The sequence below is a fragment of the Sceloporus undulatus genome, chromosome 10 (assembly GCF_019175285.1).
Source record: "Sceloporus undulatus isolate JIND9_A2432 ecotype Alabama chromosome 10, SceUnd_v1.1, whole genome shotgun sequence".
In the NCBI taxonomy this organism is placed as follows: Eukaryota; Metazoa; Chordata; class Lepidosauria; order Squamata; family Phrynosomatidae; genus Sceloporus; species Sceloporus undulatus.
In genome coordinates, this window is record NC_056531.1 from 15787265 (window position 1) to 15812874 (window position 25610).

General features: G+C 43.7%; 2 protein-coding genes across 3 annotated transcripts in view; one reads left to right on the top strand and one right to left on the bottom strand.

Moving 5' to 3' along the window:
• Positions 1-228: 228 nt before the first annotated feature.
• Positions 229-16531, top strand: TMEM161A (transmembrane protein 161A). The gene is given in 13 exon segments (XM_042442147.1): positions 229-281; positions 5247-5350; positions 6734-6814; positions 7310-7393; positions 7395-7405; positions 8657-8813; positions 10232-10383; positions 10493-10553; positions 11568-11711; positions 12780-12893; positions 14029-14203; positions 14890-14984; positions 16401-16531. Coding segments are annotated over 12 exon segments (1167 nt in total). The 5' UTR covers positions 229-278; the 3' UTR covers positions 14971-14984; positions 16401-16531.
• A 7532-nt stretch (positions 16532-24063) lies between these two features.
• Positions 24064-25610, bottom strand: part of SLC25A42 (solute carrier family 25 member 42) — a 34704-nt gene continuing 33157 nt past the window's right edge. For both annotated transcript variants that reach the window (XR_006100882.1, XR_006100883.1), the window contains exon 9: positions 24064-25601. The gene's annotated coding sequence lies outside the window, so the exon portion shown is untranslated. The remainder of the gene's footprint in view (positions 25602-25610) is intronic.

A 25610-nucleotide genomic window follows, 5' to 3' on the forward strand; every position in this document is an offset into this window, starting at 1 on the left:
GGAAAACTACAAGCCCCAGAATGCAACGCGCCCAGCAGCGCCTGAAAACCGGAAACAGGTGGACCTTTCTTTTCTTTATCTTTTTGCCCTGAAGTGAAGAGCGGGGAAAGGAGACAGCATCGCCCGCCTTCGGCCGCTTGTGATTGGCCCGCTGGATGGCAATCATCTCAGCCTCGTCCAGTGATTGGTCAGGAGACCGCCCCTCCTCCTGCAGTTTGCAACCAGAGCAAAAGGACTTTCTTTCTTGTGGCTCCATTGCCTTCAACTCCAGCAGCAAAATGGTAAGTTTGCCTTCATGGTTCAAGGTCTCTTTCTTTGGCAGGAAATGCTGGTGTTTCAATTGATCATTGATTTTCTCATAAACACACAAAGGGAGAGGGCAGGAATTGAACCTGGGACCTCCTGCATTCATAGCAGCTACTCTTCCAGCAGGGGATTATAATTTATTTACATATATATGTCTATATATATATATATATAAATTTATTTTCACACACACACACACACACATATATATGAAAGTAATTATATATATATATATATACACACACACACACACACACACATATATATATATGAGAGAGAATAGACTATATATACAGTGTGTGTATATATATGTGTGTGTGTATATATATATATATGAGAGAATAAATTATACATTATAAATTATATGTGCACACACACAAATGGAGATGCCAGGAATTGAACCTGGGACCTCCAACATTCATAGCATCTACTCTTCCAAGAGATTATCACACACACGCACACACATATGAAAACAAATTATATATATATATATATATATATATATATATATATTATAAATTAAACACACACACACGCAAATGGAAATGCCAGGAACTGAACCTGTGGTTCAGCCTCCTACATTCAGGGTCTAAAAGTCAAATCTAGCATACCCACCAACTGTCCCAATTTGGCAAGGACAGTCTCAATTAATTCTCTTTTTTTTAATTAAAATTTTATTAATACATTCTACAACAAAACATGACAATAAACAGTACATCAAAACAACAACAAATGCAGGCAATAACCCAGATAAGGCCCTGCAATATTATAGACAAAAGGTGTGCATTCAGAGATCCTGAAAGACATCTTTCCATAAAAATTCTGGCTAAAATTGGGGGATGTCTAGAGAGTAAATCTTTCTGGATGTATTCAATGACTAGGTGCCAAATCTCATGAAAGGTCAATCCAAAGTGTATCTTCTCAGCCATTTTCTCCATTAGCCACAAGCCCCAGAGTCTAGTCCTACTTTTTCAGCTGCTTTTAAAGCATCCCGGTTTCTCTGTTCTCCTCCCGCTTTCCCCCTTTGCTCTCTGCTTAATGGTTGCAAACTCATTCCAAAGTGCCAAAGTAATTTGATTAACTCCATGTGGGAGATAAGAGAGGGGTGCAAACTGGCCCTTCTCAGGTATCTCCAGCAAAAACAAACATCTTTTCTTAGTGTGTGAGTTCTTTGTCGTTTGTCGCATGTTTGCAACGTATATTGCCATCGTATGTTTGCAATGTGGTCCCTATTGTTTCTTCCTTTCCTGAACCCAGCTTGCACCTCTGGCATTTCTCTTTCCATGTGTGGCTGGAGCCTATGTTGCAGGAGCATAACTTTCCTATGCATGAGAGGTTAATGCTGTGGTCCTATAGTTGCAGCCTTGTCTGACCCCTTTACCAATTGGGAACCATTTTGTTTCTCCACGTTCTGTTCTGTCAGTAGCCTCTTTCTTGTCCTAAATACAGATTTCTCATCAAGAATATCAGCTGTGTTGGCCCTTCCTCATGACTTTAAGAGCCATCCATAGTATTTCACAATCAATGCAGTCGAAAGCTTTGCTATAGTCCAGCAATTCCCAAACTCTGGTCTTCCAGGTGTTTTGGACTTCAGCTCCCAGAAGCCTCTGCCATCTTAGCCAATGAGCTGGGATTCTGGGAGTTGAAGCCCAAAACATCTGGAAGGCCAAAGTTTGGGAATCACTGCTATAATATATAAAGCACATGTTGATTTTCTTTTCGAATTCCTTGGTGCACTCCATTAGCCAGCGTATGTTTACAACGTGGTCCTTAGTGCCTCTACTTTTGCTGAACCCCACTTGCACCTCTGGGGTTTCTCTTTCCATATACAATTGGAGTCTGTGCTGCAGGATTTTGAGCATTATTTTGCTTGCGCGAGAAGTTAGTGCAGTCTCCGAATGCATCTGAGGAAATAAACTTAGGTCTATGAAAGCTCATGCTGCCAACTTCTTTCTTTAGTTAGTCTCAAAGAACTCTCTACATACTGCAATCTTTTGTGTCTCCATTTTTGTGGCTAAGAATGTGTTTTGATGGTTTCCAGTCTGTTGTGCACCATTTTGTCTTCCATATTTGTTGACATACATTAGTTAACCTTAGAGTTGATGATTTACTCTTTAATAACTTTTGTGCCGTGTCGATCACGCTCGGATGTTGCTCAGTCCCACACGGCTGGCTTTTCATCTGTGAAACAATGGACAGTGGAATATGAGGAACAATTTAGGGATCTTGGTATGTTTAACATAGTGAAGAGAAGACTGAAAGTTGACATGGTAGCCGTATTTAAATATCTGAAGGAATGTCATGGAGAAGATGGAGCAAACATGTTTTCAGTCGCTCCAGAAACTAGAAGTCAGAGCCATGAATTCAAATTACAGTTGGCCCTTGGAACTCGTGGGGGATCCGTTCCAGACCGGCCCACAAGTTCCAAAGCTTGCACATATTCAAGCACCATAGGCTTGAATGGGGCGCATGCATGTGGGGCATGCACCACGGACGTGCACCCCATTGACATTAATGGCAGTTGCCCCTCTGTGGATTTTCAAGTCCATGGATCTCACGTCCACAAACTTGGAGGGGTGACTGTACGGTGGTCCCTCCACATTTGCTGGGGTTAGGGGTGAAGGACCCCCAGGAATGTAGGAATATCGCAAATCAAAGAAACCCATTATTCTTTTTACTTAAGAGAACACTTCATCAGGTCCTCCAGTGCAACTCTATGACCAACATCTGCTAGCAGTTGATCATAGAATCTTGCTGGAGCACCTACAAACGCCTAGAGAAGTGTTTTCTCTAGGAACTTTTCATTTCTCCAGCACACCTCTATGGTCAGCGTGTGGAAAAGTCATGCTGGAGGACCTAGAGATTCCTAGAGAGAACGTATTAATCAAAGCCACAAACAATCAAATCCGCAGAGGTCAAAGCCGCAAATACGGAGGGCCAATTGTACAAGCAAAGTGATTCCACCTAAACGTTAGGAAAAACGTCTTGACTGTAAGAGCAATTCGACAGTGGAATAAACTGCCTTGGAGGGTGGTGGACATTCCCTCTTTGGAGGTCTTTAAACAAAGGATCGATGGACATTTCTCAGGAGCGCTTTAGTTGTGTCTTCCTGCATGGCTGAAGTGGGTTGGATTGGATGACCCTTGGGGGTCCTTTCCAACTCTGTGATTCTGTGAAATAACAACGACGACAACAATGTTTATTTATAAAGCCCTATCCATCAAAAGGCGGTACATTTGTAGTGCAATATTTGCTGCAGGAGCTGCAAATACATCCCAAACCAAGGCCCTCTCAGTTGCTTGCAAAAAAGCACCCGGGGAAAGGTTTGAACTGGCATTTGTTTTTGGGAAGGGGGAGATTTTTAAATAATCCTCTCGCTTGGGGGAACACTGAGATCAATGCTTGCAATGTATCCCACCACCTTCTTTGCTCTTTAGGTACAACATAGCCTATCTACCCATAGCCTCTTTTTTGGAGAAGTGCTCATCGTCTGCCAGCATCTCTCGGAAACCTGAGTATATCAGATCAGTAACCGGTTCTTAAAAATAGATTGGGAGTCAGCGTCCAAGCCTTCTGGCTCCCTAATATGGTCTCCGTGATAATTTATTTATTTATTTAATTCATCAAGGATTTTTATTGCAATAATACAACAAAATATTCTCAGTATCAGTCTTAACAATAAAATAAACCATAATTTTTATATGCCTTGTATCTTAATGATAACAATATTAAAAAGTACAGTAGCAAAATAACAATCTTTTGTTGCTGTGTGCCTTCAACTCAGAGCTACATAGTTAGAAACTTCGCATGGTTTTGACTATTGACTATTGATTAGGAAGATGAATAAACATTGTTGTCGTTTTTGTTGTTGTGTGCTTTCAAGTTGTGCCCAATTTAGGGAGATCTTAATCTGAAATGAAATGAAATTTTATTACGATCGATGACCAGCATCTGAATCTGAAATTATCATGGGGTTTCCTTGGCAAGATTTGTTCACACAGACAAATGTAAGGTACTGCACTTAGGGCAAAAAAAACGAAATGCACAGATATAGGATGGGGGACACCTGGCTGAACGAGAGATTTATACGTGTGAAAGGATCTGGGAGTCCAAGTAGACCACAAGTTGAACATGAGTGAACAGTGCGATGTGGCAGCTAAAAAGGCCAATGCAATTTTAGGCTGCATCAATAAAAGTATAGTGTCTAGATCAAGAGAACAATAGTGCCACTGTATTCTGCTTTGGTCAGGCCCCACCTGGAATATTGTGTCCAGTTCTGGGCAAAACAGTTAAAAAAGGACATTGAGAAACTGGAGCGTATCCAAAGGAGAGCGACTAAAATGGTGAAGGGTCTGGAAACCATGCCCTATGAGGAAAGAATTGGGGATCTGGGAATGTTTAGCCTGGAAAAGAGATGGTTAAGGGGTGATAGGATAGCCCTGTTTAAATACTTGAAGGAGTGTCATATTGAGGAGGGAGCAAGCTTGTTTTCTGCTGCTCCAGAGAATAAGACCTGGAGCAATGGTTGCAAGCTACAGGAAAAGAGATTCCAGCTCAACATTAGGAGGAACTTCCTGACAGTTAGGGCTGTTCGACAGTGGAACAAACTCTTTCCTCAGAGATTATGGTGGAGTGTCCTTCCTTGGAGGTCTTCAAACAGAGGCTGGATGGCCATCTGTCGGGGATGCTTTGATGGAGGGTTCCTGCATGGCAGAATGGGGTTGGACAGGATGGCCCTTGCGGTCTCTTCCAACTCTATGATTCTATGAATTCATATCATATCAACCAACACTCAAACCATAACGCCACACTCCAGAAGTTAGAAGTATCCAGCTTTCTAATGCTACTGTTTTATTATTCCATGCTCCTTCAGTATTTGGATGTGGGTCAAATGAAAGGTGCGTCAGTGCTGAGCAGAGTTGTCTCTTTCTTACCGACAGGCGGTGATGGGCATCCAGCTTGTGGTCTCCCTTCTTGTGGCCAGCATTATGCAGAAGATGGCTCCTCACTGGTCCTTTGCCCGATGGCTTCTCTGCAATGGAAGGTACTGCAAATGAAGGGGGCTGCGTTTTGTAGAAGGGATGCCATGCAACTAGAGCAATGTCAAATTGCTGGTTGTTGAAATGTTTAACTGCTATGGGTTAGCAGTTTTATTTATTTTAAATCCTTTTGATATAAAAGTATTTAAAAGCAACATACTGTCCATCTTTTTGAGTACAAATGATTTCCAATTTGGGAGTGGCAGACAGCTTCTGCAGAAGAGGCATTCTGTCTTTCTTGAATAGGAGAGAATGCCTCTTCTCTATCACACTCCACTTCTTTTTATTTTTCCAATTGAAACCAGATAAATATGATAAATAACAAGCGTGTGCTTCCCAATTAATAAGTGGCAGAAACCCTCTTCTAATTTATTTTCTGCTAGATAGACAGAATCCTACTTAGAATTTCTGCCTTTTTCATATAGTGGAGAATGCCTCTTCACCACCATCCTCTGCTTTTAATCTTCTGAATATGTTAAATAATAAAATAATAAGCATGTTCTTCCAAATTCATTTGTGGCAGAAACCTATTTAGAAGAGGATTTCTGCCTTTCTCGTATAGTGGAGAATGCCTCTTATCACCCTCTGCCTTTAATTTTCTGAATTGAAAACAAAATATGTGAAAGTGTATTCTTCGACCTTCAGTAGCAGAAACCTATTAATTTTCTGAATATGTTAAATAACAAGCATATTCTTCTAAATCTGTAAGTGGCAGAAACCTGTTTAGGAGAGTATTTCTACCATTCTCATATGGTGGAGAATGCCTCTTCACCATCACCTTCGGCTTTTAATTTTCTGAACTGAAAACCAAGTACATTAAATAACAAGCGTATTCTTCCAACGGTGGCAGAAACCTATTAAGAAGAGGATATCTGCCTTTTTCACATAGGTGAAACTGCCTCTTCTCCCCCTCTGTTATTTAAATTTTTCTGAATTGAGATGCAAAGATATTAAAATAACAAATGTCTCCAAATGCATGGGTGAGGGCTACTTGAAAAGTCGTAGGGCCCAAAAAGACAGGCCAAAATAAAGCTGCATCGGGTCACTTTGAAGGTATGCTGTTTAAATGACACATGCATCTTAAAGAGGTCAGAAGCTGCGCCAAAGGACTGGATCATGGCTTTGGCATGGCTTCCGGCCTCTTAGGATGCATGCATCATTTAAATAGCACACTTCCAAAGTGGCCCAAAACAGCTTTATTTTGGACTGTCTGTTCGGGCCCATTGTGTCCTTTTCAGAGAGGAAAGAATGCCTCTTTTCTTCTCCTTTTTAAAACTAATCTCAGTTAGAGGGGGGGGGGAACCCAAACATAATAAATAATCAGCATATGGTGCTACAAAAATCCTGAGCTTGGCAACTGGCCTTTCTCTTTCTCTCCATCCTATCAGCTTACGCCGCTACAAGCATCCCTCCGAAGAGGAACTCCTAGCCCTGGCAGGCAAGCAAAAGCCAAAGAGCAAGCGGGAACGGTGAGTCTGGTTGGCAGGAGGGCAGCCATCTTGTCTGTCTGATTGATAAGTGTGGTGCAGCATTGGGTTCAAGAAGGACAAGCTGGAAGATGTACAGAGAAGGGCAGTCAAGATGGTCGCAGTTCTGGAAACCAAGGAAATGAGGGCCCTGGGGAGGTTTCGCTTGGAGAAGAAAAGACTGAGGGGCTGAGATGGAATTATAGAATCCTAGAGCTTGAAGGGACCCTGAAGGCTGTCCAGTCCAACCCCCTTCAACTATGCAGGACGACACAAGACCCTGCTCAGGTTCTGCAAACTCAGTGCAGTCGCTGTGGCTTTTTGCATTGAGCCTATCCATCTGTAATGGGGACTTCCTCTTTTCCTACTGTCTGCCACTTTACCGAACCCTATTGCCTTTTCTGTTGAGTCCTGTCTTCTCGTTTCCTGAGCCAAATTTAACCAGAGCCAGACATGATCTTTTATGGTGGCTGAGGATTGCTTTGTCTTGTCTGGCAGGAGGATCAATGGAGTTATGGACGAGAAGCCTTCCTCGGTTCCTAGAGATATCGATTTGCAGCTGGAGAGCAGTCCCATCACGGATGGATGCTCTGGGTAAATGCTTGAGGTTGGACTTCCTAAGCTGTTTCCTCCCCATTCAGGGTGGGCTGTGGCTTTGTGTCGGTGAGGAGGAGCCTTGCCCCCTCTTCACCATGACCTTCTCAGAAATTCCAGCTTTTAACTTTTTCTAGTTCCTTTTATCATAGAGTACTCTGAAGTGTTTTGAGTTGTGGATTCCTGTATGGCAAGGGGTTGGATTAGGGTCCCCTTCCATTTATAGATTCTATGGAAGGGAGCCCAAGGGCCATCTCAGATCAGGGCCATGACTTCGTTTATTGAATCAATCCATTTGTCATGCAGCCTTCCTCTTTTCCTACTGCCTTCCATTTTGCTGAACATTACTTTTCCCCCAGTGAGTCATAGAATCATATAGTTGGTCATCTAATCCAACCCCCTTCCCATGAAGGAATCCACAGCTAAAGTGCTTCTGAGAGATAGCCATCCAACCTCGGTTTCAAGACCTCCAATGAAAGAGAACAAGGATAGTAATTTTGGGCAATGAGAATAATAAGGATATGTGAGATTCTGGCCAGTTTCTCCCCTAAAATCAAACTTGACTCCCTGTGTGTCTGCCTTTTCTTTTGACGGGGTTCCCATGCCTCTTTTCATGGGGGATTTCATTTCCTTGCTGGATGGTTTGCATTTTGAAGTAAGAGCGATAACTCTTTGGCGAAAGATCAAAATGCCAGTGTTCGTGTGTACATTTGCAAATGTGCACCTACACATCATGTAAGCACATCTTGGCTGCCGAATTCAAGGGCATTTACTCACAGGGAAACTAGGCATAGGATTGTGGCCATGGCCTTAGACCAGAGTGGTCCAAGTGCAGGCCAGATGCGTCTCCCCTGAATCATTTTTGTGCAACATGGGGTAAAAATATATATACTGTATTCTGAAAGAGGACCACTACACTGCTGGTGAGCTGTGCTTTCATAATTCAGAAAAGTGGAACAAAGCAGCATGAAGAAAGCCGTCTCAAGACATCTTGCTGCTTGAGGCCAAGCAACAAAATGGCAGCTTCCTATTTCATGACCAGAAGCCAACTGGGCTGATACCCAGGCAATGAGGAAGCATTCTCCAAGGCTTAAGGTGCCTCATGACACCCAGCTCTCTCCTGACGCCCTTTAAACATGTGCTGCCTGAGGCCACTATCTTTCCCCTTGGTCCACTGGGAGGGCCAGCCCTATGGCTTCATCCTTGTGTTGGCTTGAGAAAGAATATGGTTGTGTTTTTCTTCTCATTCAGTCCTCTGCTATTTCCTGGAATACCAGTGGTACGTGGACTTTGCAGCCTACTCCGCTCTGGTCTACCTCTTCACCGAAGGTTACTACTGCCTGGTGGATCCCCAGAAAGAAGCCAACATTGGGATCCTCTGGTGCTTGCTCACTGTCATCTTCTCTATGTATCCTCTTCAGTCTGTGGCTTTGTTGAATGACTGATGATTAATAATGGATTCTTTGTTTATTACTTCCATTTGGGTCCCTTGCTTTAGTTCCATTGAGATCATGACAGTATTCTTTCACAACAACCCTGTGGGGTAGGCCGGAAGAGAGAGGGGAAAGGGACTGAACCAAGATTTTTATAGTCCACTGAGAACTAGAATCTGGACTAGCCGAGTCCATCTTCGGCCCTCTTACCGACTGCACCAGGTAATCCTCAAGTCTCACCCCACACTCCAGTGAGTTTCTTGGCTAAACTGGGCCTAGAATTTGAGTTTCCCAGTCCCAGATCCAATGCCCCGACCAAATTATCATCACTGTCACTTTATTCATTTATCCCTGTGATTCTTAGACTTTGGACCTCCAGATGTTTTGGACTTCAGCTTCCAGAATTCCTGACTTTTGGCCAAGCTGGCAAAGTCTTCTGGGATTTGAAGTCCTAAATCCCTGGAGGACCAAAGTTTCTCCCGATAATGAGACTCAAGGTGGCGAACAGCGTATTTTAAAACAATACATATGAAAAGAACGCACAAAAACTTCAGTTGAAATTACCCATTGTGTAATTGTTTTTTTAAAATAACTTTTATATTTATACTTTAACTTTAATGGAGGGGGACAAAATAGGGCATGCACTCATGGTGCGTGCCAATAGGTACCTGCGGACACACGCCGCCATTCAAGACAATGAGGCTTGAATTTTGGTGATTTTCCACTTTTGTCGGGGGATCTGGAACGGATCCCCTATGAAAACTGAGTGGCAACTGTAGTCTGACATCAGTACCAGGAAAAAATCTAGTAGTTGTTGTTGTGTGCCTTCATTAATTTCGAACTTATGGCAATCTTGTCATGAAGTTTTCTTGGCAAGGTTTGCCATTGCCTTCCCGAGGATGAGAGCATGTGACTTGCCCAAAGTCACCCAGTGGGTTTCATGGTCAAGCAAGGGATCGAACACTGGTCTCCAGAGTCGTAGTCCAGCACTTAAACCAGTATGTTGTGCTGGGTCTCGAAGATTCTAGAGCAATGATCCCCAAACTTTGGTCCTTCAGATGTTTTGGACTTCAGATCCCAGAATTCCTGATTGATGGTCAACCTAGCTAGGGCTCCCAGAAGTCCAAAACACATGGAGGACCAAAGTTTGGGAATTACTGTTCTAGAGAATATAATTCAACAGACAGTCTCTGAGCACTTAGAAAGGCTGGCTCATGATCAACCTTTGGTCAACAATAACCCCAAGGCCCTTTTTAGATGTCCTGCTGCTAACCCACATATCCCTCGTCCTATACTTGTGCATTTGATATTTGTGGCCTAAATGTTGACTTTTGCATTGGTCCTTGAGGACTTGAGATGGTTCACACCACACACCCTTAACGCTGTCCTTCAGCAAAATCTTCTTCATGGTGATGCGCCATTACTTCCGTTCCAAGGAAGGCGGGGAGCGTTCGGTTTGCTTGGCCTTCGCCTTCTTCTTCCTTCTGATCGCCATGGTGGTCCTCGTCATCCGTGAAGACTATCTTGAATTTGGCCTTGATGCAGGTGGGCAAACCCTCCTTCCAGGTGTGCTGTTGGTTGCACAGCCTCCTAAATTCAATTCTGGCCTTGCTTCGGAGACCATTTTAATCTTGCCTTCTTTTCTTCTGCATAGGGTTGACCAACATCAGTGACAGCCTAGAGGTTTTCTTGAAGGAGGAAGGTTGGGAGTGGACGTAAGTGGGGCTCTCTGGTTTGAGGGAGTGAGATCACCTAAATAATTTCCTTCCCCATATATTTTTATTTCATGAGTATATAATGAGTAAAGTGTCCAGAAGAGGGTGACCAAGATGGTTCAAGTTTTGAAGTCAGGCCCCATGAGGCATAATGAGCACCAGAGTTCAAGAAGGACATCAACAAGCTGGACCATGTCCAAAGATGGACATTCAAGATGATCAAAGATCTCAAAACCAAACCTTATGAGCAACAATTTAATGATCTGGGGATGTTTAGTGTGGAAAAGAAAAGACGGAGAGGGTTCGTGAAACAGTCATCTTTACGTATCTGATATGATGTGCTGTAGAAGGTGGATGATCTTTTCTGCTAGTCGAGAGACTAGAACCGATGGATTCAAATTACAAGAAAAGAGATTCCACCTAAACATTAGGAAGGACTTTTTAGAACTATAGAAGAATGATAGAATCATGATGCTAATCTAAAAAGTTCTTCCTAATGTTTAGGTGGAACCTCTCTTCTCTAACCTAGAGCCATGTATCTAAATATTTGTCCAGTTTTGAACATTCGCCATTTCATTTAAAGTTTTGCAGACTTGGCCATTTAGTTTCCCAGTAATTTCTAACTAAATTCCATTCTTCTTCCACTTTTTTTTTGTGGATTTGTCTTTCAATCAATACAGTTAGATGAGAAGTACGTAGTTAAAACATAGATGAATTAGATGGAACTGAATTATATATACCGTGTGTGTGTGTGTGTGTGTGTGTGTATGTATGTATCTCTCTCTGAATGATCAAGGATAATTTCCTTTTCCCTATGGTAGCATTTGTTGTAATTGGCTTGTAGAAACTTTTCTTGGTTATATGTAGAGTGGTTGTTTAATAAAGAATAGTTTAAGGTAGAACTTTTTACTGCAAGGATGAGTAGTTGGACAATGGGACCAATTGTCTAGAGAGGTGGTGAAGTCTATTTCTCCAGACATCTTCATGTGAATTTTGTCTCCTCCTTCCTGCCAGGATCCCAGTGAGTAAGTTAACCTTCAAGCTGGCGCTGGTGGGCTTGTGTTCCTTCATCGGCGGCTGTCTGACCTTTCCAGGCCTACGACTGGCTCAGACTCACCTAGATGCCCTCAAGATGACGGCTGACCGACCAATGGTCCAGTTGCGTAGCAATTTACTGCTGGAAAAAGTGTGCGGTTGGGGTTGGGGAACAGGAATATGGGAGGGTTGCTCTGTACTGTATCAACTTTGACTGCTAGCAACAAGTCTTTAGGGTTTTAGGCAAGATTCATTCCTAGTGTGACCCTTCCTCATGGTCACCCATCCAACCAGACCAGGCCCTGCTTAGCTTCCAGAGGAGGTCAGGAGGGTTGTTCAAGGTTGCCCACTTGTGTCTCCTTGGACTGTAGGTTCATTGCTGCTTGACAGCTGATCTGTATTGCTATGGAGGTGCCTTGTATCATCCTCTGGCCACCTGGGCATCCGATCTTTTAAAATCTAGACAGGCAGAGTTAGCATCAACACCCCACTTAAATATTCTTAAATCTTGGAATCTCAGGGTATTTCTATGGGAGAATGAGCAGGCTTTCTGTTGGTCATTTGGGTTATGATTTTATGCAGTCATAGATATAGATACATACAACTTCTGTTAGGGAGAAAGATACACTTACCTAGAAGGGCCACATGTCCTTGGTGTAGAAATGTTAATATAACATTAAGTGGTCGTTATGGAAGTCTTGTCTTGAGGCCGGCATGGTGTAGTGTTCAGAGAACAGGGTTCAAATCCTTGCTCAGCCATGGAAACTGAATGGGTGATCTTTGGCAAGTCACACTTTTAGCCTTCAAGGAAGGTCATGCCAAACCTCTGCTGAAAAAATATGGCCATGAAAACCACAATAGAGTTGCCACAAGCTGAAAATGACTTGAAGGCACATAACAATAGCAGCAGCAGCAGCTGTTGTAGTGGTTTGAGTGTTGAACTAGGACTCTAGGAGACCCAGGTTTGAATCGCCGCTCAACCATGGAAACCCACTTGGTGACCATAGGCAAGTCGCACCCTCTCTCAGTCTGGAAGGAAGATAAAGTCAAACTCCACTCTGAAGAAATCATAACAAGAAAACACAATGATAGATTGGCCTTGGTCGCCATATGTCAGAAAGAACTTGAAGGCACATATTTAATAATGATAATGATAATAATGATAATATCTTGTCTTCATCTCCTCTACAGACTCCTTCTCCACGCCAGCTTCCTTGCCCCTGTGATTGTTGTGTTCATGTGGATCAAGCCAGTCTCCCGGGATCTTATGCTACATGCCCCCATGGGGAAGGAGTCAGTCCAGATGTAAGTGGCAGCGGCGGTGGTGCTTTTGCAGTTCAGTCAGTCAGACACACTTCCTTTAGCTCAGCCAAATTATTATTTAGAATTACAGTTGGCCCTCCACATTTGCGGATTTGACATTTGCGGTTTTGATTAATATATTCTCTCTAGGAATCTCTGGGTCCTCCGGCGCAACTCTACCAGAATTTGACTATAGAGTTGTGCTGGAGAATCTAGAAATTCCTAGAGAAAACATTTCTTTAGGAATTTGTAGCTCCTCCAGCATGATTCTGTGATCAACTTCTGGCAGGTGATTACTACAGAGTTGCACTGGAGGACCTGGAGATTCCTAGAGAGGTGTTCTTTGAGGCAATAGTGTTTTTTTATTTGCAGTTTTCTCCTTTACTCCTAATCCCAATGAATGTGGAGGGACCACTGTACTTCTCTCATTCTCGATTAGATCTATTATCGACTGATTTTTAAAAATAAATTAAAACAATTTCAATCCCAGCTTTTGGTCCTTGAAGCAACTTGCAGTGGATTCAGGGAAAGTGGAAATGTTAGCTGACCACGTTACAAGAAGTTGCTGAAACAACTTCACTCTTATCCAGTCTGTTTCCAGGCACAATTCACATTGTCTGAAAATTGTGCCGTTTCATGATCCATAAAGCTTGGATCTCCCCGTATGAGCCTGTCTGCATCTTACAATCTTTAGGTCTTTTTGGTGGCTGCTGTCAGGCTATGGGACTGTGTGCCACAGGAAAATAGGCTGATTTCTTCTTAACTTTTGGCAAGTAAAGACCTTTCTGTCTGAACAAGCATTTGGGGAAGAAATGGTTGTGTGGAAAGGTCTCTAATGAGCTGCAATTTTTAATTATTCCATAAAATTATTTATGATTTAAAATGATTATATAGTGTTTTAAAGTATTGATGTCGAGTAAATTTTTTAACTGGGGATGGCAAAACTCAATCTATTTCCAATTTCCAATGGATGTCCAAAACAATACAATCATTTTTCATCCCATAGCTTCAGAATGCTTGGGAGGGAATTTTTTCCATACAGTGATGGGAAGATCTGCTGCTTCTCTAAAAAAACTTTTTTTGTAGTTTGCTGAGATCCCTGCCAGCCGCTGACCCTTTCTCTTTCTCATTCCCACAGCATGTCTGACACCACCTACAACTCTGTGCGTCTCTGGACCATTGTGGTGCTGTGCTTCCTCCGCCTGGCTGTCACCCGTCTCCATCTCCAGGCATACCTGAATCTTGCTGATCGCTGGGTAGAGCAGATGAAGCGAGAAGCTGGCCGTATCACTGTGCTGGAGATCCAGCAGAAGGTATGGAGATCCAGTGGGGCGGAGATCCAGTGTTGGGATGCTGGAGATCCAGTGCGGTGGATTGACTCATCTGGGGGGATGCACAAGTGTCCCAGGTTGAGAGAAGAGTGCATGCCCCTAACTAATTTCAGATGCAAAAAACCATGTTTTGCCTTCCTCTGAGGCTGAGAGAGTGGGACTTGCTCCAGGTCACCAGTGTATTTCCATAACCAAGTAGGGATTTGAACCCTGGTCTCCTGGAGGCATAGTCCAATACCATGGTTCAAATCTCTACTTGGTTATGGAAACCCGCTGGTGACCTGGAGCAGTCCCACTCTCTCCGCCTCATAGGAAAGCAATGGTGGCAACCCCTGTCTGACCAAATCTGGCCAAGCAAACTGTTTTTAAGAACCAGTTGGTATAGTGTCTTGTGTGTTGGACTAAGCCTCGGGAGACTAGCATTCAAATCGCCATTAGGCCACGGAAAGCCACTAGATGCCCTAAGACAAGTCATCTCTCTCAGCCTCTGATGAAGGCAAGGGGAAAAACCCTCTGAACAAAACTGGCAAAAATCAAAAGCCCTTGATAAGTCCCCCTTAGGGTCGCCACAAGTTGGAAATGAAGGCCACAACAACAAACCTTATTGAGATTATGCTGTGGTATTTTATTTGGCTCCCTTGCTTCCCCCCCCCTTTCTTTCCCCCCAGATCACCAGGATTTATTGCTACGTAACTGTGGTCAGCTTGCAGTACCTGGCTCCGATCCTGCTCACCCTGCACTCACACTGATGCTCAAACTCTTGGTAAGGAAATGCTTGTACCAGCCTGGATGCAAATGCAGCATTGACTGCTTTTCCAACCCATATTAAGCATGAACTTCTTACATTTACAGTAGTCCTCCCATTCGCAGGAGATCTGTTCCAGACCCCCTCGCGAAAATGGCAACTCACATATATTTGAGTCCCATAGAAAATAATGGGCCATGTGCTGCCATTTTTTAATGGCCACTTGTCCCTCCCACGAAGAACAAGACTGCAGATTCCAAACCATGAAAGGGAGGGACAACTACATTTTAAAATATATTCCTAGTCCACAGTTCATTGTGGAAGGGGTGCAGGAGGCTGGGTGGGATCCTGTGTGTTCATTTTAAAACATTCTTCTTCAGCCCTCAGCCGGCGCCACTCACACATCATCACAGGAATGGATGGCACATGGCCCACCGGTGGCCGACCACATGTGGCCCCCGTCTGTCTCAGGAACCCCACCATCCCTCTGGCAGAAGTACAATCTCCTCTAAATTCATTTTGATTTTTTTAACCCAGAAGCAACACTTCTAATTTTTAAAAAGAAAATTTCTAAGAGATTTAACTGCCATGACTCGTGTGGTGCTGTGGAAATCTGTGTTTGTTGTGGCACCAGAACTCTCTGACAGAGAAGGCTCAGTGCTTCACAAAACTACAATTCCCAGAATTATAGCTGAGATGATTAGAAGCAGACCCCATTGCCATTCCTCATTGCCAGCTTGCTCACTGGCCGGAGGGCACTGGAAACGTCCTCCTCCTTGCACCCGATTGGCAACTGAGCAACTTCCTTTTCATGATGCGGCTGCTGCATTAAGTGAATTGGAAGAATATTACGACCATGGCAATAGGGCCACAGTTATGACTACCTAGTGTTCCTGGACATGGGTACCGGCAATACGGATGCCAGCCTAAATCTCCAGAGTGCATTTACAACAGCCCTTAGTATGGCTGTGGATTGGATCCAGGACCCCACAATGATACCAAATCCTTGGATAGTCATCGTAAAATGCTCTGTCCTTGTATAAAATGGCAATCAGGTTTCCTTTTGAAATGTGTATGTGATATGTGTGTGTGTGTGTGTGTGTATATTTATATATATATATAAATATTTTCAAGCCATAGTTGTTGTTGAATCTGTGGATAAAAAAATCATGGTATGGGGGCTGACTACCCTTTTAGAAAAGGTGGAGATCCTGGACCCGGGTTGGGAAATCCTACAATTGTGTCACAAGGTATGGGCTGGTTATCTGGGGAGTCTGGGCCATACGGATTGGGACCCTGGTTGGGCCTGATTCTGCCCCTGCACCTGAGTTCCCACCTCTGCTATCCAGTTTATATACCTTTGCACAAGGGTAGGAGTTACACTCAGAATAGGAGGGGCCTCTGCCTGTTTCTTCATCATGTTTCCCCTTTTAGGTGAATATTCCTGGGGGCTGTACCCCGAAGCCGCCCTACCTCCCGGCCCTGCATGCCATCCCTGCCGCCTCCCCAGATGAGACTGAGAAAGATGAGGTCCAAGCCACTGTGGAGCACATCACAGGGGCCCTTGGACTTTGGGCACCATCTTTACCCCACTTTTCTACCGCGGACTCTTCTCTTTCTTCACCTGGTGGATTTCGGCCTGCCAGATCGTCGCTGCTCTCTTGGGCTGTACTTCCACCGGCACTTGGCTGCCTCTTACCTCAGGGGTTCCCATGGCATCTGTTACGGCACCTGGGCAGACTTCGCTTGGGCCAGTGGGCATTCGAAGCAGAGGGACTTTGGGCTTTCCTCGCCTTATAGCCGACTGCCGCATGTCCGGATTTTGTCACCTATGGCGTTATGTGTCCTCAACAGGATGGAACTGGTTGCCTTTGGTCAACATCTGAGCAAGTTGCTACCTAGAAAATCAACTTTTTGGCTCTTTTAACAACTGCTGTCAATTTGAACATTTGCTTCAGAGCTGGGAGGAGGATGACACTGCTCCATGGCCACATCCCGTTCTATCAGGGCTGTGTGTTGTTGTGTTTTGCAATGGCGTGGAACAATTTTAGTGGAACTGATCTGAGCGTTTGCAGCCTAACAGATCTCTCTTTTTTTTAAAAAAAATAATAATAACATGTTTCTGGATCTCACAATTGCAAAATTTTGCTTTGGAAGCAGAGGGTGTGCATGTAAAACTTGCCGGGTGGGGAATATATGAAGAGAACAGGATTTAGAGGTGGGTGTGATCTCTCTTTCTTTGCCTCCATCTGGACCAAGCCATAGTAACATTGTCATCAGGCGATGCCTAAAAATCCACCTTTTCAGCTACTCGGTCCATCCAACATGGCCATTCCAGAGTTGCCAGAAAGCAGGGGCGAGCCATGATGCATCAGCCCTCTTCCTATCACTGCTAAGCTTAAAAAGCACCAAAACGTCTCCAATTCCTTCCTACAGGAAAACTTCAGCCCTTTTTCAACTGAATGACAGAATTATAGTTGGAAGGAACCCTAGGAGCCATTTAGACCAACCACTGCTTTTTAAGTGCTTTCAAAAGTTAACTGCAGCCACGCCGCTGGACTTCTTTCCAGCCTGCTCATGGGAGGTTGCCCAGACAAAATTGTTCAGTGCCCAGGATCTTGATGGATTGGATGTGGCCCGGAGAGCAATTGAAAACAGTCATTGTGCCCTCTTTTAAAGAAGTATGCAGCTGCCCAGGCCTATTCATCCTAACGGAAGCAAGGCTATCAGCCAGTCTCTTCTCTCTGGCCTCCAGGAAGAAATGAAGATAGATTATAGTTTAGTGGCAGAGTCTGGAAATGCTGGCTGATCCGCTGTGGCTTTATTATGGTAGCAATGCCTTAAAAGTCAAGCAGTGGCAATTTTCAGGGGTGGACAATTCTGGGGGGCTAGGAAGGCTACAGAGCCTCCACTCCAAGGGACTTTGCAAGGCTGCAACACCATTGCCCCCTGAACAGAGGGAACATTCTCGCTTTGCTTTTTCCTTTCCTTTCCTAGCAGGATGTTCCAGCTTCCTGCTGGGGTAAAAAGTCCACTCCAAATGGTCTAAATATATCAAATTTGTCTTCCACTCCCTTTTCAGCACCCTAACCTGCCAGGAGCGCTTGCATCACCACTGATAATCCAGACCTGTCTGGGGATCATAGCATGATGGGCAATGCACTTCTTTACCCCTACACTTTGCTGTTGTGAACTTGATGTTGACTTTGGTTTCTGGCAACCGTAGCAATGAGAGACTTCCACACACTGTCTCAATACCCTGATCCGGATGACAGAATTCTAGCATTGAAAGGGGAACCACCTCCAGGGAAGAAAAAGAGCCAACTCTCAGTAAGGAACTGGATAAAGCATTTTTATTTTTATTATTATTAAAATCTTCCACTCTTGGCACGGATCTTCAATTTCATCACTATAAACTTTTTTATAAACAAAAGGATCATTTGCTATATAAACATCTCCCTCGCCACAGGTGTGTGTGCGCACACAGAGAAAACTTGAGGCCCAGTGGGCTGCAGGGGAAAAAGAGCCATTTTGCAATACTCTGGCTATCCCCAACCCCGACAGTCTGGTCCAGATTCTTAGAAATGAACATACGTTTTTCAGGCGAGGTTTGCCAGTAACAACCGCAGCATACTGTTGCATTTCTCTGACTTGATTCAAAGCCCAGAAGACTGTTCTCTCCCATTATCACTTAAAATGTCTGTAAAAGCCAAGGGAGAAATATTAAATATGCAAGTCTGAGTCACAGAGAGAAAAGACCTCTCGGTGGGTCAGAAAACCTTCTACAAAATAGAGAGGGGGACACATCTTTCTCAGGGGGAGCTCTCCAGCTTTTCCAGGCCCTGTTTTTCCCAGAGGCTCAGGTCGGGATTCTGGGGAAAAAGTCCAAATCTGGAGGAGCAGGTTGGGAACTGCCAGCCCAAAGTGAACTCAGTAATGTCTAAGGCAGGTAGGATTCATGTGGCCTTCCAGATGTCGATGGTCTGAAACCTCCCATGAGCTTTCATTGTGGCTGGGGGCTGATGGGAATTACAGTATGACATATCTAGAGTACTCCAACTCTGAGTCAATGCAAATGTCTCATCCAGAGGTGGGAAACCTGTGTTATGCTAATGGAGTTGCAATCCAGACCATGTGGACAGGACCACAAGGGCCCACCACTTGGGGAAAAGGTGTGGAATTGTGTGGCACCCAATTTGTCAGAATGCAAGAGCATTCCTTGCCATTGCCTAGCCAACTAAGGGGCCGCTGGGAGTTGCAATCCAACAATATCCTGGGGGCCACTGATTCCCACCCACCCACCAAGAAAAAATCCCAGAGAGGCATTTTTGCCAGCTGGTGAGTCAGTCCTAACCTGTGGTCCCAACATTTGCAAAATGTTAGGAAGTCCTTAAATAAGGAGAACAACATTTCCAGGTTCCTGACCCAAGGAGATCCCTCCTTCTCCCAAAGAAACAACTCTGCTGACTTGCCAGGATAGGGAAAGAAATTTCTTAGTGGGATCACACCAAAATTATTGTTTTGCTTGCCTTCCAGTTGTTCCCGATCTTGGCAACCCAAGGTGAACCTATCATGGCCAGAAAGTGGTTGCCCTCCAGCATTTCACAGACAAAAACCGGGACACTGTGGCCAAGCACAAATGGTCAAGAATGCAAAAGTCAGTTTGCTTTTCACTAGCCAAAGCCAACGTGGGGTAGTGGTTGGAGCATTCGGCTATGACTCTTGAGAGCAGGGTTTGAGTCCCTGCTTAACCAGAGAAACCCATTGGGTGACCTTTGGCTAGTCACACCACTCAGCCCCAGAAAACCCATGATAGGTCATCTTAAGTCCACCATATGTCAGATAGATGAAAACATACATCTGTTGTAGGAGCAAGGCTCTGCCCTTACTTTCCCTGCACCCCTCCATTGAGTTGTAGGTAAACCACTTTGCACCTTGATTTCAGTTTCAAGGGAAGGGGGGAGAAGGAAAGAAAACGGATGTTTTAAAAGAAGCCAAAATTGGACGGCAGAAGATTCACTGGGACTGTCAAATCTGGCTAGTTGGAGGATACGCATTAATGCATCTGAGGGTGAGAGAATGATTTCCATGAGATGACCCAGTGATTTTTAGGGCTGAACAGAGATTTGAACCCTGGTCTCCTAGAGTCCTAATCCATACTCGAACCACTGGCCCACATCTAAGATGAATTCCAGGCTGAAAACAGAGCTGAAAATAAATTGGAACTGTATCAACTACTAATGGCACAAAAATTCCTCTCATTGTAAAAGAATAGCAGTGGAACGTGGGTGGGTACGTACTAGCTCTGAGTCGTGTGGTTAATTCTCTTAAGACTCAGTTAATTCTCTTAGACTCAGCATTCTCCAGCCAGCCATAATGAAGAATTGTGTCAGGATGCGTAAATTTTCTCCTGCATGCAGATGATACAGATCTTCTATTGCAAAACATAAGTGGATTGAGAAGACAAAGGTTCCTGCGGAGGTTTGTAATAAGGAGCAGCTATCTGTGATTTAGAGCCCCGTATGACGGATGGTTTGGGGGCTGGACTATGATTCTGGGGGTCAAGGTTCGATTCCCAGCTCAGCCACGAAACCCACTGGGTGCTTGGGCAAGTCACAAACCACAGCCTCGGGGGAAGGCAGTGGCAAAGCTCCTCTGAACCAACTTGCCAAGAAACCCCATGATATGTTTGCCTTAGGGTCACCCAAGTCCATAATGATTGGAGGCACACAACAAAACAACAACAACAAATATGTGATTTACACAAAGACTAAATTACAAACTTTTAATTCATCCCACCAAACATAAATGGGTATCAAGAAGAAACAAAGCAATTCTTTGGAGGTTCGTTTCCCCTAACATTTCTTGGATGAAGCATTTGATATCGATTAGGCTGAAAGCTCAAAAATCTGGGCAGACAGTATTAAATTCCGCAAGAGCCACAGAACAGGATCCTAGAGTCGGAAGGGCCTGAACTATGGGTCCAACCCAACAATTTGCAGTAATTCCCGCAAGAGCCTCTATTGCAAGATGCCGGATCATTGGTCCCCCTGCCCCACCACTCTTACTGTCAAGAATTTCCTTCTAATGTTCAATCAAATCTACTCTGCTGTAACTTAAAAACATTTACCTGGTCCTAACCTCTGGGGCAGTAGAGAATAAGCCTGCTCTTCCTCTCTGACAGCTCTTGGGGCATTTAAGAGGTGATCATGACACCTCTTTCACCTGACTGAGGTGCCCAACTTCTGCCATCTTCCTCTGTTTTGTTCTCCGTACCATCCTTGCTGCTTCTCTGAACCTGCTCCCATCTTCTTAAAATGAACCCAGAACTCAATGCAAGACTTCAGATGAGGAGTCGAAGGACTTAATTGTTCCCAGGCGTTTAAGAGTTTTTACTGCAAAGATTATCCCATAGATTAACATGGGGTTGAGATATGACCTTTCTGGGATAAAAACAGCTCAATATAGAATGAATTTTTAAGTACAGTGGTACCCCGGGTTACGAAAATAATTCGTTCCGCCGCCGCGTTCGTAACCCGAAATGCTTCGTAAGCCGAAAAAGCCATAGGCGCTAATGGGGAAAAGCCGCGATTTCGTGCGAAAAAGCGCCGAAAAGCACCAAAAAATTTTTCGTAACCCGAAATAACCTTCGTAACCCGGAACAGTTTTTTTCTTTGGATTTTTTTCGTAACCCGGAAATTTCGTAAGGCGGCGCATTCGTATCCCGGGGTACCACTGTATGCTGTTGGGCTTTCCATCCGGTATACCTGCCTTCAATATGCAGGCAGATACTGGAGTAATGACAATATTGTATTCTCTTTTGTGTACCTTTTTAAATGTCTTTAAAGTGCATCATTCAGTCAATGAATCAGTAATACAGATATGGAGGAGAGTTAAGAAACTTTGCTTCCAAAGGTATCTGGCTAGTAAAATCTGAAGCATACTTGAGGAGGTTTAGTTTTGATCCTACGACTTTGGCATCCAGTGACACACAACAAACCCGCACATCTATCGAAGAACATTTTGATAGTGTCAAGAAGGACAATGGAGCTATTAATGGAACTATTTTCTTCAAAAAATAGTATGGAAAACAGTATGGGAAAGATCAGTTTTTGAATGAGATTATCCTACCCTTCCTTTGCAAGGCTGTAAATGTTTTCAGACTATGAAGATTAACTTTATGGAAGGTTAATTCATAAACCTGAAGAACAATGGCTCTGTATTTGTGGAAAACATGCAGCTGAGGACAACTTTGCTGTAAATTAGATGAAATTCCAAGAGATAAATACTTTATAAGATGTTTAGAGCCTGATGATAGAGATAAATTTATATACCTGCTGCCTAGTTCAAGTCATTCAGTTCTAGATTTGCAGTTGAAGCAGCTCAACTTAGAATTGACCATGAGAATAACAGACTGTTTCTTATAAGAAATGTGGGCTTATAAGAAAGAAATAATTATATTTCTATTTATCCTATTTATGTACTATATTTTTGATATTTTAATATATTTTTTAAAGAATTGCAAAAATGTGTTCTTCTGCTCTTCTTGCCACTTATTGCTCAATCGTTTACTACTGTTTTCTCTTCTGCCTACAACCTATATTTGGTTAATGAATAATAAAAACAATTGAATTGAGAACTGTGATCCAAGGTTTAACTTGCCCAAACATTGGCGATGGTGAAACAGAAATCCACGTCTGCTCTGAGACATGGAAAGAGGTCCAAATTGGGTCACACAGCGGGAAACCACATTCTTACTTAAAATCCACAAAAAACAACAACACCCTGCTTCCTTGGATTCAAACTACAAGAAAAGAGATGGTACCTAAACGTTATGCAACAGTGGAATGGACTCCTTCGGAGGTTGGTGGACTCTCTTCCTGTGGTGGCCTTCAAACAGAGGTTGGATGGGCATTTTTCAGGGGTGCTGGCGTTATAACTTCGTCCATGGCAGAATGGGATTAGATTAGGTGGCCCTTGTGGCCCCCTCCATAGAATCGTAGATTTGGAAGTGACCCCAAAAAGGGCCATCCAGTCCAACCCTTCTGCCATGCAGGAACTCTCAGTCAAAGCATCCCCATTGACAGATGTCCATCCAGCCTCTGCTTAAAGACCTCCAAGGAAGGAGACTCCACCATAATCTCCGAGGAAGAGTGTGTTTCTCTGTTGAACAGCCCTTACTCTCAGGAGATTCCTCCTAATGTTGAGCTGGAATCTCTCTTCCTGCAGTCTGCATCCATTGCTTTGGGTTCCAGTCTCTGGAGCAGCAGAAAACAAGCTTGTTCCCTCCTCAATATGACCCCCTTCAATTATTTAAACAGGGCTCTCACATCCCCTCTTAACCTTCTCTTCTCCAGGCTAAACATCCCCAGCAGTTCCTTCCTCTTAGGGCTTCATGGTTTCCAGACCCTTCACCATTTTAGTCGTCCTCCTTTGGACACATGGCTCCAGTTTCTCAATGTCCTTTCTGAACTGTGTTGCCCAGAACTGGACACAATATTCCAGGTGAGGCCTGACCAAAGCAGAATAGAGTGGCACTATTACAGTCGGCCCTTCTTATACACAAAATTTTTATACAAGTATCCACAGTTTGAAAATGTTCCAAAAAAATATAAATTTCAAATATCAAACCTTGATTTTCCATTTTTTATAAGGGACACCATTTTGCTATGTCATCATATTTAATGGGACTTGAGCATACACGGATTTTGTTATACACGGGGGATCTTGGAACCAAACCCCAGCGTATAACAAGGGTCCACTGTACTTCCCTTGATCTAGACACTATACTTCTATTGATGCAGCCTAGAATCGCATTGGCCTTGTTAGCTGCCGCATCACACTGTTGACTCATGTTCAACTTGTGGCCTACTTGGACTCCCAGATCCCTTTCACACTTATAAATCTCTCGTTCAGCCAGATGTCCCCCATAATCCTGTATCTGTGTATTTTATTTTTCCACCCTAAGTGCAGTACTTTGCATTTCTCCGCGCTGAAGTTCATTTTGTTAGCTTTGGCCCAGCTTTCTAGTCTATTCAGGTCATTTTGAATTTTGATTCTGTCCTCTGGGGTATTAGCTACTCCTTCTAATTTTGTGTCATCTGCAAATTTGATAAGTATGCTCCCAATTCTGTCACCCAAGTCATTGATAAAGATGTTGAACAGCACTGGGCCCAGGACAGAGCCCTGTGGGACCCCACTGGTCACTTCCAACTCTAAGATTGCGTGACAGTCAATACCTGCAGAAATTCCTGCTTCTACACAACCCTTAGATACAGGAGCTTCTGCAGTTTTAAATCTGGCAACTCAGTTGGGGAAGATGGGGGTGTTTAGCTTGAAGAAGATGAAGAGAGATGATGTACCCATCCTTACATGACGTTTAAGTCAAGGTATCACTTATCTCAAAGCATTCCACTATGATCCAATAGCCATCTTTAAATACAAGAAGGGATGGCCTGAAAAAGATGGAGAGAATTTGTTTCCTGCTGCTCCCGAAACTAGAAGATGAACCAATGGATTCAAATTCCAAGAAAGGAGATTTCACCCAAACATTAGGAAGAATTTCCTGATGGTAAGAGCTGTTTAAAAGTGGAATTGAATGCCTCCAAAGTATTAGATTCTTCTTCATGGATGGTTTTTAAACAAATGTTAGATGTCCATCTCTCAGTAGTGCTGTAGTTGTCAACTCCTTGCAGGGCAGATGGTTGGACTATTTTATTTATTTGTGTCTCTTTCCAACTCTAAGATTCTATTATTCTATTCTTTTTGTTGTTGCACTCAGGAGGGAGTGGGGATGAAATGCCTTGTTGCTACCATTTTGCAACCTCAACTTTGTTATTACAAATTAATATACCTTTGCCATTTATGAAGGAGTTGCATAGTAGAAAAAATAGAGGTGCTGGAGTCAAAGATTTGGTGTACCGGTTGCCCAGGGCCACATGTTTCTCTTTAGTTATTTAATTTACATCCTGCCTTTCTCCTTGTACTGGATCCTAGTGGACCAAATGTTTGGTGGACCAAATGTGAAGCAGTTTCCTTATGAATAAAATTATGCCCACGGTGCGACAGGGTATGAGATTGGCATTATGGGAGGTGGGTGCATGCTGAGCAAGGCATTTTTCCATCCAACCATCATCCTCTGTTTTGCCAGGAAAAGGCAGCCATATAAGACAAACAGATGAGGGCAACCAAGGTGCCCAAAGATCAGGAAATCAAGACTTAGGAGGAATGACCTAGGGAGCTGGTTATGTTGGAGAAGGTGGCATGACAGCCATCTTTAAAAGGGATGTCATGAAGATGGAGCCAGCTTGTTTTCCGCTAGGACACAAACTTTGTTGTTAAAGGCCATTAAGTCAACTAGACTTATGGCAACTTTGTGAATGAGAAACCTCCAAGTCATCTTCTTATCAACAGCTCAGCTCAGGTCTTGCAAATTCAGGGCTTTCCTTGATGGAGTCTGTCCACCTGTAATGTGCTTATCCTTTCTTCCTGATGCCTTCTACCTTACCAAGCATCATTTAGCACCTTTTCTAAGGAGATCAACTAGTAGATTTAAATTGCAAGGGGGAAAAAAGATGCTTTCTAAGTATTAGAAAAAGCATCCTGACAGTTCATTGCTGTTTGACAAAGAACCACCTTGGAGAG